Source organism: Mchenga conophoros, linkage group LG22, assembly GCF_057382185.1.
Source record: "Mchenga conophoros isolate Kocher_MC1m ecotype Shallow Benthic linkage group LG22, M_conophoros_male_GT1.1, whole genome shotgun sequence".
In the NCBI taxonomy this organism is placed as follows: Eukaryota; Metazoa; Chordata; class Actinopteri; order Cichliformes; family Cichlidae; genus Mchenga; species Mchenga conophoros.
The window spans coordinates 27,580,519-27,597,068 of NC_140546.1; the positions used below are offsets into that span (position 1 = coordinate 27,580,519).

The 16,550-nt window shown below is 43.3% G+C and overlaps 1 protein-coding gene across 2 annotated transcripts; it reads right to left on the reverse strand.

The window, feature by feature from the left end:
- Positions 1–1,761: 1,761 nt before the first annotated feature.
- On the reverse strand, positions 1,762–16,048 carry gon4la (gon-4 like a). 2 transcript variants are annotated; one of them, XM_085261309.1, is made up of 26 exons: positions 15,531–16,047; positions 14,971–15,166; positions 14,681–14,895; positions 14,276–14,350; positions 14,138–14,188; positions 13,977–14,030; positions 11,737–11,832; positions 11,562–11,654; positions 10,797–10,958; positions 10,491–10,701; positions 10,316–10,417; positions 9,918–9,958; positions 9,647–9,762; positions 9,159–9,339; positions 8,978–9,064; positions 8,725–8,902; positions 8,496–8,646; positions 8,252–8,399; positions 6,520–6,636; positions 5,036–5,668; positions 4,874–4,951; positions 4,606–4,791; positions 4,385–4,528; positions 3,987–4,198; positions 2,765–2,867; positions 1,762–2,676 (listed from the first exon to the last, which is right to left on the reverse strand). In XM_085261309.1, the coding sequence occupies exons 2-26, from the start codon at positions 15,146–15,148 to the stop codon at positions 2,572–2,574; spliced, it is 3,717 nt and encodes a 1,238-aa protein (XP_085117435.1). In that variant the 5' UTR covers positions 15,149–15,166; positions 15,531–16,047; the 3' UTR covers positions 1,762–2,571. The 2 variants fall into 2 exon arrangements, with proteins under 2 accessions (XP_085117435.1, XP_085117434.1); XM_085261308.1 differs by having other exon boundaries at positions 14,971–16,048.
- Between the last annotated feature and the right edge of the window lie 502 nt (positions 16,049–16,550).

Consider the following 16,550-nt stretch of genomic DNA (forward strand, 5'->3'; position numbering starts at 1 on the left):
AAAACTCAAAGCGCAGCTTTATTGCTGGGAAAAACCTCTTAGTAAATTAAACTCACCAGAAAACAAAACTCTGAACAGAGGAACTAAGAACTGAAACACTAGAAGAGGAACCCCTAAACAGGAGACTGAAACAAAACACACAGCACATTGAGGGTACAACACGACAGAGAGCAAAGGCAAACACAGGGCTTATATACACAGGGAGTAATCAGGGAACAGGAAACAGGAGGGAGACAGCTGGGAGAGATAACGAGACAGGGGGAGGTAAAATTGGATACACTGACATAGGACTGGGACTATCAATATAAAACAGGAAATAAGAAACAAATCACAAAAACGCAAACTTCACACTGAGAGACAGACATAAAGAATATAACACATAAAACGGAGAAGACAGTGATTTAAACTAGAGGCCAGAACACCAAATAATGTACAGGTCCTCCCTGATTAGAGAGCTGGCGGCAGCTGATTGGTCCCCTCATCAGGTGGCTGTTTTTAAAAGATCCCTGCCCAGCAGTCGTCAGTCGTGACTGTAGTGATGAGATTTCTGGCTCTTTTTAGAGAACCGGCTCACTAAAAAGAGCCGGCTCTTTCGGCTCCGAACCAGCTCTTCAGGTTGTTTTGTTACTTTAATTGATTTATTATTAACAATAATATAAAATTATAATTAATTTTAAAAAAAATGTTCATTTACCTGTTACTACCACACACCAAATCCGGTCGTTGGTATTTCCTGGCTTGTGTAGACTCTAGGTAACAAAAGCTCAACACTGCATCTAGCATTCTGGAGCACTTCTGTTGTCTTTTGTTTTTTGAGTTCGTACGTGTTTTGAAGGAAGACAGGCCAAGTAACCGTATCATTAGGGCCTTCTCTTCTTTTTTTAGTAGTTTGAGGAGGTTCTTTTGCTGCATAAGCAGTGAATCAGAAACAGAATAATTATCTTCACAATTACTTAATGCATGCACAATCATCCAGGTAAGTCAGTCCCGAAATGTGGAGTCTGTTCATCTGGACGTAGCGTTTTCAGTGGGAGGCGTTTTCAGTGGGAGAAAACGCCTCCCACTGAAAACGCTATGTCCAGATGAACAGACTCCACCTTTTGGGGTAGCTTCATAATGTTCCATAATTTACAAACCTCCTTTCAAAAAATTTGCTACACTTTCAACTATTTGTCATTTAACACAGGTTGTGGCAGGAGACCTCCCCTCACTGAGCCTGGTTCTGCCGGAGGTTTCTCCCTGTTAAAAGGGAGTTTTTCCTTGCCAAGTGCTTGCTCATAGGGGTGGTGTAAGGAAGAGGACTCCCTTACTGCATTTATTTATATTGTATTGTCTGTATAGCACTTTAGAGCACACCTTTCACTTTATTAATATCATCTTCCAGACATAAAAGAGGATCCATTGCTACGAAAACTACTCTGATAAGGCGCTGTTATATTTCTTGATTAAAAATTACTATGGCCTTTTCCAGGTTTCTTTATTGGCATAATTATTGCCTTTTTGCATCTATATGGCAAGAGCCCTACTTGTCATATCTTATTAAATAACATTAACAATTTATTTAACGCTACATTACTTAAATGTTTCAATATAATATAACATACCTCATCGTTCCCTGGAGCACTATCCTGGTGCTACCCAGAGCTCTTTTCATTTCTCCAATAGAGGGGGCAATTCATTATATCAGTACTCTCTTTCCTCCCTAAAGCTTAAAGATTTCTTTCTTTAGCCTTCACAAACAAACACTTTGTTTACAAACACTTTTAAGGAGTAAAAAAATTTTAATGAGTTATTTTCATTCAATGTGAATAAACATTTGTACAAAACCTTCACACAATGTCTCCTTCACCAACATGAGAGCATGGAATCATGGGAGTGATGAGGTGTCCTCAACGCAGAGCATAATGGGAAACCAGAAGACAGGCCCCTCACCAAGGTCACATGACCCAGTTTAAGCCAACAGGAGCTGGTTTCTACTTTCCTTCTTTGTATTATGTGACCACAGAGGCCCCTCCCTCTCTAGAGGAGATAAATTAATGATAAATATTTTTTAAATAAAGCTCTGCTCTGATTGGTCAACAAATCGGAGTTGAAGTATAAACAGCAAGTGTCTCTGAACTCTTTCACAGTAAGCTACAGTCCTGTAAATGAACTCTTTGATCAGCCTCAAATCTGCTCCAGAGAAAAAAGGTCTGAAGAATCCATCATCACCCAGATTGTAGAAGGGGGGTGTTATCCTGAGGCTGTAGAACTTTTAACTGGTTCTAGATTTTAAATCCACAGCTAAGTCTCTAAACCTAAAGTCCAGAACCAAAGGCCGGCCAAGGAGGTTCACATGTATCCTGAATCATTCATCATCTCTGATCTAGAATGGAACTCTTTGATCCTCTCGTCTCAACACATTCTAGACACGTTCTCTAAACAGTCTGGCAGAGGTGAGCAGAGCGCCTCCTGCAAGACTCCATTCTTTCATCTAAATAAACTCCTCTGGATTCTCAAAGTCGGACAGCGGTGGATTCGCATCATTTTGGACTCTGTAGTCTATTTGCAGGTCTCTAACTGGTCAAGGACTCAGTCTGGAGCATCTTGCCTGCTCATTGGCTGTGCCTCAAAGGAACAGGAAGTGGACTTTGCAGAGTGGAAAAGCTTCATCAGGTCGAGGAACCGAAGGCGTACCTGTAGAAAACATCGGATTTAATACTTAGAAGAAAAACACAGAGCTCAGAGCTCTACACTTGCATGCTGAGGCGTTGCCTCATCTCACCTGTTGGGCAGTCTTGTTTCCCAGGTGGGTAGACACCTGTCTAAACGTTTTCCAGGTGGCTCCCCTCTCCTGACAGGCAGTCAGGATAGCTCGGTCCACCTCGCTGGAACAGGAACAATCAGAGTTAGTTTTTCCTCTTTTCTTATGCTACTTTTAGAATCATCTTAAAACATCTGGCTCTGAAAGCTTCGATGCTTAAATTCATTTTATTTTCATAATGTTTCAAGATCAGCGTTTATGTTTGTAGAACATTTCAAATGAAACATTTCTACAACATTTACAGTTTTATACAATACAAATGTCTTTGCTACTAGAAGATGTATGCTACAGAAGTTTTATTTTTTGGGTTTACAGATGTTCCGTCTCATTTTTATTCCTTAAGGATTTTTTATGGAGCATTTAATGAATATTAAAGAGACTGAACAGGGTGATCCGAAGGGCCAGCTCTGTTCTAGGATGCCCTCTGGACCCAGTGGAGGTGGTGAGTGACAGGAGAATGGCGGCTAAGCTGTCATCCCTGTTGGACAACGTCTCCCACCCCATGCAGCAGACTGTGACAGCACTGAGCAGCTCCTTCAGTGGGAGACTGCGGCACCCACGGTGTGGGACGGAGAGATTTCGCAGGTCTTTCCTCCCCACTGCTGTCAGACTCCACAACAAAGACTTTAACTGAACAAACACACACATCCACACATGTGCAATAACACTAAGTGCAATAATCTTTTCTGGCATCGTTGTATTTTTACTCAGTTGTATATAGCATTCGTATTCTATTTTTATCTTATTGTATATTTTTATTCTATTTTATTCTACTGTATATAGTATATTATTTTATTCTATTCTGTACAGTTGTGTACTGTATTTATTCTTATTGTATTCTAATTTTTGCGTCATAACTTTTGCACTGTCCACTTCCTGCTGTGACAAAACAAATTTCCCACGTGTGGGACTAATAAAGGTTATCTTATCTTATCTTATCTTAGAACACGTTTCCAGAGCACGTGAACATTTGCAGGGTGTGTAATGTTTTATGCAACACAGATTTTGAATGTATGATTGTGGCTGGTGCAACACTTATTGATGACTTTCTGATATTTTCTACAACATCTGAATAATGCCTGCCAACACTTTTTCAGGACACTGGAGTTTTTTGTCTCTAGTAGTTTCAGAACCTTGAAATGATGTTTCATCGTTATAATGTTTCTTTAGTGTTTTCTCTGACCGTGTCCACATGACGACTTTCTCCCCAGTGGCTGTCAAAGTGATGTTTTTGGCACAAACCGCTTGCCGCTGCCCCTCATCCTGTTCCTCTCTGTCGGTGCCTTGGTTCCCGTCAGGGGAACTCTGGGCAGCAGAGTTTGTGGTGTGGAACTCTTGGTAGAACTGGCGGAGTTCCTGCTGCAGGTCAGGATGATGGCAGAGCAAAGAAGAGAGCTGACAAAACAAAGAGAGGATCAGACTTCGGTCTCTCTCTGTTCCATTTTTTATCAATAACTTGATAAACCCATCATTCCGGAGGAAAATAATCAGTGTTTAATTATTTTATCAGTAGAAGACAGATTTAATTGACAGATTTCCTCAGGTCAGATCAGCTGAGGGGTCAAATGTCATCTACCTTACCTTGTTTATGTCCTCAGGTAAAGGGGCAGAGCTTCCTTGCAGTACTGACACCACCTGTTGGTAGAGTGAGGAGCTTTCTCCCAGGCTCCATCTCAGTTTCCATAGAAACACTCGACTGCGTTCAAATAGCTGCTGCTCCAGAAGCTGCGGAGATGAAGAGAGCTGATGAGTTGCACCTAAGTCACAGCACACCTCTGCGAGGTCACAGTGATGTCACCCACCAGGCCACAGCGGCGAGCTTGTCTGCGGTTCAGGAAGGCGGCAAAGTCTCTGAGCAGCTGAGGCCACGGCCGCAGAACGCTGCTTATTCTGTCATACAGGACATCAACTGCAGCAGTTGAGAACTCGTCCAACACACACATCAGTTCCTCCCACAAGCCCGGATACATCTGCACCGCCTCATAAACCTGACCAGGTAACAGGAAATACAAACAACTGCGGTTACACAATCTTGCTAAATACAATTCAATTCCAGAATTAAAGCCTCACCCTGTAGAGATAATCATGAGCGAACAGCACGTCTTCTGACTCTCTCTGATCATCTTCATCACTTTCTTCTGACAGTGGCTGAAACCAAACAGGAAGTCAGATATCTGCAGATATTAATTGGTTGATTGACTGAGAGCTGACTTTGGCCACTAAAGGTTTCACCTGCTGAGTTTTTCTGTCTCCATCTTCATCAGGATCACCACTGTCTTCTTCTGCTCCTCTAGGTGGTGTCAAGATTCCGTCCTGTTTACTCTCTGACCCCACCTCCTGCACATCGTCACTGACAGCAACACTTCCTGCAGCACTGGGTGAAGATTCAGACAGAACCAGGATGATGTCGCCCTCTTCCTCCTCCTCTTCATCAGTTCTGATGACATCATCCCCTGTCACCTGATGGGAGGTGGGGTCATCGCAGGAAGGAGGTGTAAAGGATTTGTGTTCCCTCCCCCTCCTCAGGGCTGCAAGTTTCTGACTGTATCGTCTAATTTGATCTCTGGTTGCCATGGACACAGTGGCAGTGCAAATGTCAGTGGGGGAATCGGTCCTGGTCAGGAGCAGGCGGTGAAGGAGGACTCGAGGAGGAGTGGGAGCGGAGGGGGCAGAGTCAGGGGGATGAGGGGGGTTGTGGTTTTGATTCAGCAATACAAAGCCGATCCGTCTGAAGTCCAGGTTCTGAGGGAGGCGGGGTGGGTATCGGGTCCCAGGGGGGACGCTGTAGGAGCTGGAGGGGGTTGGGATGTTTGAGGCGGAGCTATTATAGTGCCTAATGATTGGGTAGATGACGGGGAGAGAGCGCTGAAGACAGAAAAGAGATGGTTTTATATATGCACATACACACATACATACTCAGACTTCAAACTACACACATGAAAGCAGTGTTCTCTTCTGATTCACTGTAAAATCAGCCTAAGCACATTCTTAATCGCTGAGGCATCCCAACAAACACAATTGCAGTTTCAACAAAGTGTGTCAAGATTCCACATTAGAAAAGGAAAAGTTGCTGCAATAAGTCACAGAAACGCTCCAATTACAAAACAGATTTTTTGGTAGTTCAAAGAAAATATTCTATTTTTGCAGGAGGATCTAGTGTGAAATAAAGTGTGGAACTTCTCTGCTTGGTTTGCTAAAAGTTCAAAGGTCACAGTTGGTTTTGTTTCCATCACAAACGGTCTGTGTCAGCAGCATCAGCTAATCCTCATCACATCCTTTCTTCAGAATCTAAAATACCGTTCGTTTTTATGACCTCTAAGTGAACCTCATACCTATCAGAACTAGTGCTTCTCAGATTACACAGAGGGAGACACTGCAACAGCGGGAAAACCTGCAGCTGATGGGGAACTGGTTCCTGAGCTGCACGATAACACCGAGGAGACAGTGGGAGGACCACAAGGCTGATTACTGACCAGTTAACTACGTTTGCTATTTCCCTCTTCTCTTATAATCCATTCCATGGAGCAGCAGTCTAAGCAGAGACTCCCAGACCTCCCCTGGGCACCTGCTTCATCTCTCCAGTGTCACCTGGGTCTCCTCGGTCAACTGTTTGACACCATGTCATCAGTGCTTATTCTGGAACTAGTTTTCCATGAAGAGAAGACGGGCAGGAAAAATGCAGAGAGGAACAAAGGAAACACAAGCAGCCTTCCTACCAGCAGCCACAGAGGCATGACGCTCTCCTCTCTCTCCACAGGAGGTCGCCAGTCTGCTAAATTCACGGGACGACATGCCACTGGCATTGGGAGAACCCGCCGCTGGTACCTGAAGGTCTGCAGAAGACAGACAGATGGACTGTGTGTTTTTATGTACAGAGGTGTGATAAAGCAGATCATTTTTCGAAAAAATAATGGACAGCTCAAGTGGAGCGGTCGAAGAATAAACTTTTTAAATAAGTACTCATTTATGCAGCAACACAAATGTTCTAATACTGAAGAACATGAAAACATTACTTTTAGCTACATGTCGGCAAAGTTATGTGACATTAGTGATGTTAGTACTAGTGAGGTTCCACTTGCTTTTAAAGCCTTTACTCTAAAAGGCATATTGTTCAAAAATTGACTTTAATTTTACAGAAATTGTGATATTCAAACCTGAATATCACAGTACTAGCAGGATTCACAGCACTGTTAATGTTAGTTTGGTTATTTTGCTGGCTCCGTTTGGTGGTGTCTGTGTTTTTTTTAAATGAGCTGCTATGTTAAATTTGTGTTTTAATCCTGTAGCTTTGCACACATTTGATTTCCATGTTTGACAACTGCAAGTGTTCAGATCATCTGCGATCATCTCTGAGGGACAGCTGATTGAGACCGAGGCTTTCCACCCTTGATGATACAGGACAAATTCAGCAGTGTGTGAGGAAGGGCCAGCACCAGCTGAGAGATGAAGAGAACAGACAGACTGTTCTCTCTATGAGAGGGACTACTTAAAAAAAAAAAAAAAGCTTAAAATAACTAATTATCTGTCCTAAATCACTCTTATTAGATAAAGTCATCATTAAATCTATCAAAGTGTTTTCAGTGTGGAAGAAAATACTCAGGGCGCTCAAGTAAAAACTATGAAAGGCAGTAAAAAGTTCTATATTCAGAAACTTAAAATACGCAAATATCAGCAGCAGAATGCACCTGAAAATAAAAGTCTGTGTTTCTTTCAGTAATATGAAACATGGAGTGTTTTGGATTAGTAGTACTGCTGTTTGTTGAATTATATTGCTGTAGATGTTTATATGCTTTATGTATTTTGGGATAAGTTGATGTATAGTGCTATAATTTATAAGGATGTTATGTTTTTTTTAATCATTTTTGCCAGGTCAGTCTGTTTAAGGCTCTGATATCTATTCAATATGACTTAAAACAGTTATGGGATGATTTTCTCAAAATCAAAATAAATTTTTCACAAAATTGACAAATCGATAAATCAATCTACTCTTCATTTTATCTAACAAACACATAGTTATCACAACTCGTAAATTGTCTTTTTACCCATATAAATAAGCTTTCAGACAAATTTGGTATTGCCAATATATTAAAAGAACAATATTTGTCTCTCTTATTTGAAACAGAGTTAAAGTTCACTGCTGTACATTTTTAATTAAATGCAATACATTTAATATTGGCCATGTTATATTTACATGACCAAACTGAAATGACACTAGTCTCATTAACAACATTAGCTAACTAGTTAATGTTAAAATTACTGTTGGGTACAGAAATTAAGCCCAACAATATTGTATTTACAGTCCTGTGGTCTTAGCCTCAGATACTTCACAAACCAAAAAAATCTAATTAAAAAACATACATAATTTTCGCTTTCAAAAGGCCAGGTGCTTGGAAGGATGCAACCCATGAATTGGGACGCACCATGTATGTGTATGTATGTCTGCGTTACCTTGACAACGTTGTCAGGAAAACCTGGCCGGCAGCACTGCAGGATCCTTCGTCGAACCTGAACCAGAGATTTCCTCAGCAGGAACTGGGACACCAGTTTGGGTGGGTCACATGACCCTTCCATATTCCTGAGGCCGAGCACCAACAGACTGAAACACACACACACACACGCACACACACACACACTAAGGGCATGGTGAAGGTTTTTCTCAGGCCTCTTTGTGTTACAGTGAGTGTGTGCTCACCAGTCCTCAGCCGGAGTGAAGGCTGCTGTCCTCCGGGGGCAGTACAGCGCGGGATCTAGGCTAGCACAAGGCAGCAGCTCCGGGTACATGAAGACGGGCCGTGTGGCAAAGAGCCAGGCAAGCTCAGCCGGCATGACGGGGAAGCAGCGCACTGTTAGCATGTAAAAACAAGTTTCAATCAAAGTTTCAAGTCAATCAATCAGGAAGCCCCGCCCCCACCTGTACTCACTCCGTCCCCGGGCATCACGGGGGCGAAGCTGTGGCCGGTAGCTGATGGGAGCCTGACGCAGCTCATCCAGCAGCTGCAGCGCCATCTGCAGGTTGGATGCTCTGAAGACACTACAGAAACCAGGAAGAGCCAACAAACCAATCAGCTCGGCCCGCTGCGCCAGCAGGTCTACCTCACACTGAAAGACAGGAAGTGAGCTTCAATGGGTGCATTAACAACAGGAAGTACATCACAACACATCCAGGTGAGTTACCAGGAACTGCCGGCAGGTCTCCGCTTCGCTGTGCAGTCTGGGCACAAGTGAGGTCAGCAGGTAAACCTGAGTAAGTAGCTGGACATGCTGAAAGAAAGACGACAGGTGAGTTCAGTTGCTGTTATCATGGTAAAAGCATGGTAAGAGCTCTCAGCCGCCATGCTGAAAGAGTAGAGTTTACCTGTTGGAGCTGCTGCTGCAGGCATTTCCTCTGCTCAGCGTTCAACTTGTACACGATCAGCTCTGTGTGCGTGTCATGTGGCACTCCAGTCAGCTGTTTCCTTCTTATCAATGCCAGCTGCTGCTTCACCGTGCGCAGCTCTGCGATTGGTCCATCCTCAGCCTCATCATCAGGACACTCTCTGATGTGAAAACACACAGACAGTGATGTATCTGTGTGTGTGAGCATGTATTCATGTCTTTGTGGGGACCAAAACATTGGAAGTTTACTATACTTGTGGGGACCAACAGCCCTCATGCGGACCAAAATCCCAGTACCCACAAGTTTGAAGGCCTTTTAGGGAATGTCACGGTTACAACTGTGTTATGGTTAGGTTAGGTTTAGGCATTCATTTTTGATGGTCAGGGTTCGTTGCTAGTGAAAGCATGTCAATTAGATGTCCCCACAATATATGAATACCCGACTGTGTGCGTGTGTTAGTTACGCACCTGTCCTGCTGCTCCTCAGGTGTGTGGATCTGAAATGTTTGTGCTTCCTCCTGTGGCTCTTCCTCTTCCTCATGGCCTTCATCATCCACTTCCTGTCCAGCCAGGTCCTCTTTCAGCTGAGACACACAGAAAGGTGAGGAGACAGGTGAGGAGACACTGAGGAGACAGGTGAAGAGACACTGAGGAGACAGGTGAAGAGACACTGAGGAGACAGGTGAAGAGACACTGAGGAGACAGGTGAAGAGACAGGTAACCTGAAGGTGTTTTATACCGTCTCAAAGAGCTCCTCCATCAGCTCGTTCACCTCCTTTTCTGAGGACATAAACACAAATTATCATCTTCAGCAGGTATTAATCACATTTATTGCTCGCTTATGATACATTTAATATTGGCCATGTTATGGATGCACCCTTGATGCATCCATCAGAGTGTGTGTGTGTGTGTGAGGGTAGACCGGAGGAGAGGAGAGGAAAAAAAAATACAATAAAAAAAATTTAAAATCCATGGACCTTTGATTGTTAGCCGCCCACTGATTACTGATTTCTCAGATATTACGGCTGATCACCTGAGGCACCCTCCCGAACGTGTGCACTGAGTTTAAACAGATGACTGAGCAGCTCCTTTGTAAATGCAGGGAAAATCTGAACACATGTGTGTTTGTGTACTTACTGGTGATGCGGACAGCCTTGTCATCACGGTAATCCTCTACATCGGGCTCGTCAATGTCAGCCAGGAAGTTGTACTCTGGATCATCCTCGTCATCACACTCCTCTGTCAGAAAAAGATTCTTGATCAGTTTGAGTCCAGTCAGAACTCTAATCCCTGCTCTGTTATGAACCCTCACCTTCATTGTCCATGTCTGAGCTCATCAGCCCTCTCAGCCAATCGGTCCACTCCCTGTCCTCGTGGGTGGAGCTAGAGTCGTACATATCAGGTGTGATGTCAGGAGCTTGGAGTTCTGCCTCCAGCCGGCCCAGCGGGACATCCCTGAGAGGACGTTTGGACCGAGTCCGAGACGCCATGAGACCGGCCTCATCCTCCGACTCAGACAGAGGCTGACGACACAGATGATCCATAATGATCTGTCGCTTTGATCTATATCGTTATCGTATATTGATGCATCACATGACCAGATTGTCTCCATGGTTACCTGATAGGGCTCCATACAAACAGCCAGCTCCTCCTCCACAGCATGAAGCTTCTCCAGGAAGGTCCTGTCAGTCACAGGTTTAGGAAGTGGAGCTTTGGGGGGAGGGGGCGGCCCCATGGAAACAGACCTTGCCCTCACAAGTCTGGACCGACTCCGCGACTTCTGATAGGATGGAAGACAGGAAGCAGGCTTTAAAGTTTAGGTAGGCCAGGGCTCTCCAGCTCCAGTCCTCGAGAGCTACTGTGCTGCAGCTTTTAGATGCATCCCTACTCCAACACAGTTGAATCAAATGGTTGAGCTACTTCTTCAGCATGCCATCAAGTTTGGCAAAGCCCTTAATTTGATTCAGGTGTGTTGGACCAAGAATGCATCTAACATTTGCAGGACAGAAGCTCTCAAGGACTGGAGTTTGAGACCCCTGAGGTAGACAGTGTCCCATTCACAGGTTCAGAAAAAAGTAAACTCAGAGCTTTTAGGGAAATCAGCAAATAAAAACAATGTTTTATACTCAGGTTTCATAAACCGGTGTGTTTAAAACTGCGGAATATTCCTGTTTTCACTCAAATCTCCATGTTTTACCATTGGATCAACAGAAATAATTTGATCAGTAGTTTTGCCATTTGGTCATCAATAAAGTTTTTGAATTTGTTCATTTCTAACAATCTGACGTTTGAGGGACCAGACAACACTGATTGTTTCACACATTTTCACTTCTAAAGCTCTGACTGATCAGCAGACTGACAGCGATGATCACACTCTGAGGACCTGCCATGGGCTGGAGCTGTCCTCCTCAGCTCGGGGCAGCCGAGTCCCTCGAGGAGACGAAGCTGTGCTCTCCATGTCACTCTCCTGGAACGTCTACAAAGACACACAACCAATGAAAAATCAGTAGCCAGTCATCATCAACATCACAGCACGCTGCAGACGCTTGGAGCCTCACGTCTTCAGCCGTCTCGTCCTCCTCCTCCTCCTCGGGATGGTACTCGTCATCAGAGGAGTCTTCCTCAGCCAGAGGGATGTCGACAAACTGCGGAGCCTGAAGACAGACACATGTAGCTGAAACTTCATTGACACTGTAATTCCACACAGAAAACAAAGGAGGTCACACACATCCTACAGCGTTAGTCTCAGCGTTCAGCAGAGAAATAAGAATCACATTTTATGACTACTACAAAAACACTAGAGTTGGAGAAAAAAGGACTTTAAAAATGCCTCTTTTTACTTTTAATTATTTTTAAATTGCTAACCTGCTTTAAAACTGTTCATACTCTGACTAAAAGTCAGGTCAGATATACACTACCAGTTAAAAGTTTGGACACACCTTGTCATTTAATGGTTTTGCTTATTTGAACTACTTTCTACATTATAACTGCAAACTGAAGATATCAAATATATAAAGCAGGATATATAGAAATGTAGCAAAACAAAATAAATAACTCTAAATATGCCTTATAGTTTAGATTCCAGAAAGTTAGACACAAACTTTGTTGACAGCGCTGCAAACCCTTGGCATTCTCTCAATGAGCTTCACGAGTAGTCACCTGAAATAGTTTTCCCCACAGGTGAGCCTTTTCAGGGTTCATTTGTGACATTTATTGTCTTCTTACAACCGATGGTCCCCAACTGTGTTATTGTGCACAAGTCAGGTTGGTACTCAGCGGACATAACTATTTGACAACTATTAGAATTCATATAAGGGCAAGAACCGATCAGCTAAGTAAAGAGAAACGACAGTCCATCATTACTTTAAGAGTTGAAGGTCAGTCACTCTGGAAAATTGCTAACATTTTGAATGTGTCCCCAAGTGCAGTGGCAAAAACCACGAAACCCTACGATGAAACTGGCACACACAACGACCGCTGCTGAGGATAAATTCATCCGAGTCACCAGCCTTAGAAATCGCAAGTTAACAGCACCTCAGATTAGAGTCCAGGATAAATGCCACATAGAGTTCCAGTAGCAGACACATCTGTACATCAACTGGTCAGAGGAGACTACGTGAATCAGGCCTTTATGGTCAAATAGCTGCTAAGAAACTACTACTAAGAAAAAGCAACAAGCAGAAGAGATTTGTTTGGGCCAAGAAATACAAGGAATGGACATCAGACCAGTGGAAATCTGTGCTTTGGTCTGATGAGTCTAAATTTGAGATCTTTGGTTCCACCCGCCGTGTCTTTCTCATCCGACACAGAAAAGGTGAACGAATGGTCTCTACATGCATTGTTCCAATCGTAAAACATGGAGGAAGAGGAGTGATGTGTGTGAGGTGGGGGTGCTTTGCTGGTGACACTGTTGGAGATTTATTCAAAATTGAAGGCACACATGGCTACCACGGCATCCTGCAGCGACATGCCACCCGATCCAGTTTATGTTTAGTTGGACTACCATTTATTTTTCAACAGGACAATGACACCAAACACACCTCCAGGCTGTGTTGGGGCTATTTGACCAAGATGGAGAGTGATGGACTGCTGCGCCATGGCCTGACCTCCGCAGTCACCCGACTTAAGCCCAATCGAGATAGTTTGGGACAAGATAGATCACAGAGTGAAGGCAAAACGGCCAATAAGTGCTCAATATCTCTGGGAACTCCTTCAAGACTGTTGGAAAACCATTTCAGATGACTACCTCATGAAGCTCATCAAGAGAAAATGAAGAAAGGTATAAAAGCAGTTTGTATATTTTTACAAATCGTCAAGAACACAGTTAAAAATATATATTTTTAAAAATACTAACATTAAAAATTAAAACAATTACATAATCTACTTAAAAAAAAGAAAAAATTACAAACTCATTTTTTTAATTTTATGTTAGTTTCAAATGTTTTTAATATCTAGAGATGGAACTAAAATAAAATAAGAATTTTAAATCTGAATTGTTTAACATTTAAGAACTGAATTAATGTGTAATTGAATTAATTTGATGGCTATTTCTCCAAATTAAATAAATGAAAAATGCCAATGAAAATTTTAAAATGATTAAAAAACACTTTACGGTGTTAAAAATTGAATTCAAGTCAAATGCTGACAAAATGCCATTAAAAGCTTTTACGTCATTTTAAAACATTTCGAAAAAATGCAGGGATTCAAATGTTTTTCAGATGATTTTAAAAAGTTACACTTAACTGAAGACTTTATAAAGATTGCAGTCAGGATTTCAGGTTTGACCTTTGACCTTTACCTTGACGATGTCACTGGTTTTCTTGATGGGCGAGATGGTCCAGGTTGGAATCACCTGACAGAAAACAAAAAGTTCAGAGTGCTCTGTGTGTGTGTGTGTGTGTGTGTGTGTGTGTGTGTGTGTGTGTGTGTGTGTGTGTGGGCTGCTGTAAGTGGACTCACTACGCCTTTCTCCACCACCTCCTTCAGCTTAGATCGAGTCATTTTGGGCTCCTGCAGAAAAGAAAGAAAGTCTGTAAGCAGGGTCAGGACTCACGTGATGGCAGTGAATGATTGATTTTGATTGGATGATAGACTCACAAATGGAGGGACAGCCTCAGTCTCATTAATGGCAGCTTTCATCATGGCCACCACATGCTCATTGGTGATCACTTCCTGTGGGTCAAAGGCCAACGTTTAAACTGTAAGTTTCCCATATTCTTGTTGAAAGCCTTTGAGTTTGTTACACTTCATATCTTTAAAAGAGCTCAGAGTAACCTCAGAGAACTGAATGTACTAAAGACTGTCAAAGACTGACAGTATTCTTTAATAAGCCGTTACCATCTAACAGGCATCCTACTCCAAGTCATTAAAGGGTAAGTCACATGACACTTCATGGACAAATACTTCAAATTAAACTGCTTCAAAGACAGTAGGCTTAAAAACCTGAATTCAATCAAAAATCGTGATCACACCCTCTCCAGGCATGTGGGTGGAGGCACTCACGTGGATGATGTTTTTCACGTTCACTGTGGTCAGGTTGTGCTGTTTGGACTTTGTCTCCAGTGACTGATCCAGCTGTCTGTCAATCTCCACCTCCACTCCTGCCTCCTCCTCACTCTCTGAGGCCCCATCCCTTGGCTCCTCCTCCTCAGCCAGTTTCCTCTTCCTCCTTCTGGCGGCCTTCTTCTTGGCAGCCTTCATCTCCTCCTGGCTGTCCTCTGATGGAGAGATCGGTCCATCAGAGACACGGGTCCTCACAAAGCCACCAGCGTATGTGCATGTGTGTGCATTACCCATGGTGATGACGAGTCTGGAGTCAGTGGTGTCTTCCTCCGCCAGCTGGTAACGCTGCTCCTCCTCCTTCTCCTGTAGCAAAGCATCATGGGAGGCGAACTGCAGCAGTGTAGTAGCAGTGACGGCAGGAGCTGGGCCGGACAGGCTGAGTTTAAGACACTTTCGGCCCGAGTTCATCGTGCAGAAACATGACCTCTGAAACAGTGACATCAGACTCAAACAACTTATACAGATGAGAATAAAAAGTATTGAAGGGACACCCAAGCTGTAACTCCCGCCCCTCAGCAGGCTTCCAAGAGTTGACCAATCACAGCAAACAAGATCAGAAGATTAACAACAGTTCTTTTTGAACTGAGCCTCAGAAGGAGACCCTGGTGCAGGCAAGCAGGGTGGACCTCCTTTAGCAAATCTAAAAGGTTAGCTGCTTCTGTTCGCAGCTCCTGTCGGTGTGAACATGCTGTTAAAGACCGAGAGACATGAGACCTGAACCAGCAGAGGAATGGGCAGACAAGGAACCAGTAGCCACCGTGGTAAACTACCTGAATTCACCTGCGTTTACCTGTTTTAGCCGCTTCGGCTCTTCGTCCCGCCTCCCGCCGGCTAGCTGCTAACGTTAGCCCCAGAGGTCCGTGGGCCGCGAGGGTGATCCAGCTCAAGAGTGCACGGGGCAGCAGGCCTTCTTGTCCGTTCTCGGTACCCACACGATAACGGGCATGGTCTGGTGCAGCACAGACTAACTTACCGCCACAACGTCAGACGAGTCTGCCTCCAAAAACTACATTTCCGGCGCCCTCACTGTGACGTATGGAGCGGCGTAATTTTCCTTCTTCTTCTTCAGTTTCATGGCGGTTGGCAAACAAATTCTAGGTGCATTAGCGCCACGTACTAGATTGTAATTTTTATCAAAACCTACAGTACCACCGTTATTTTCTTATTAAAATTCCTGTCTCTTTCAAAAATGTAAAAATATCAGCAAAAAACTATGCTCCCCGAGTCTCTTTGAAATAATTCCCTTCTCCTTAAATTATTCTTGTTCTTATGAATGTAACAAGTGTCACCTGGCAGTTTGCTGCTCTCTGCCAGGTGATTAGCAGAGGAGCTTTGAAAAGGTAGTGGGTGTGAGGGGTGAGGTTAGCGCTCTTCTGTGGGAAATTCCAGAGGTGATTAACTCACTCGGGTGCGAGTGGGTATATAGTTCGGTAAGAAACTTTTACCATTTTGTTTGGATCAATTATTATTGTAGGTGCCCATTTTTAATGCGTGTTGTTGGACTTTTTTTTAGTTTCGAGTTTTAATGGAGGAATTGATCAAGGTCTAGATCGACTGCGCGCAGGGAAACCGATCAATATTGTAGGTATGTTGAGTGTTTGTTTTAAGTTTTGTGATTTTTGAATGGTTTAATAAAACTCATATTTTATTGGGTAACATTTTAATCGATAATGTTGTTTGTGTTTTTCAGCTGTTGTTGTGCTGTCTCTGCTGTCCTTTTTTTTTTTTTTTTTTTTTTATTCTCTTGATTGATTTGTAATTTTGTTTTAGTTAGTACGTCCAGCCGTAAAGGCGGTTAATGACTGAGAGT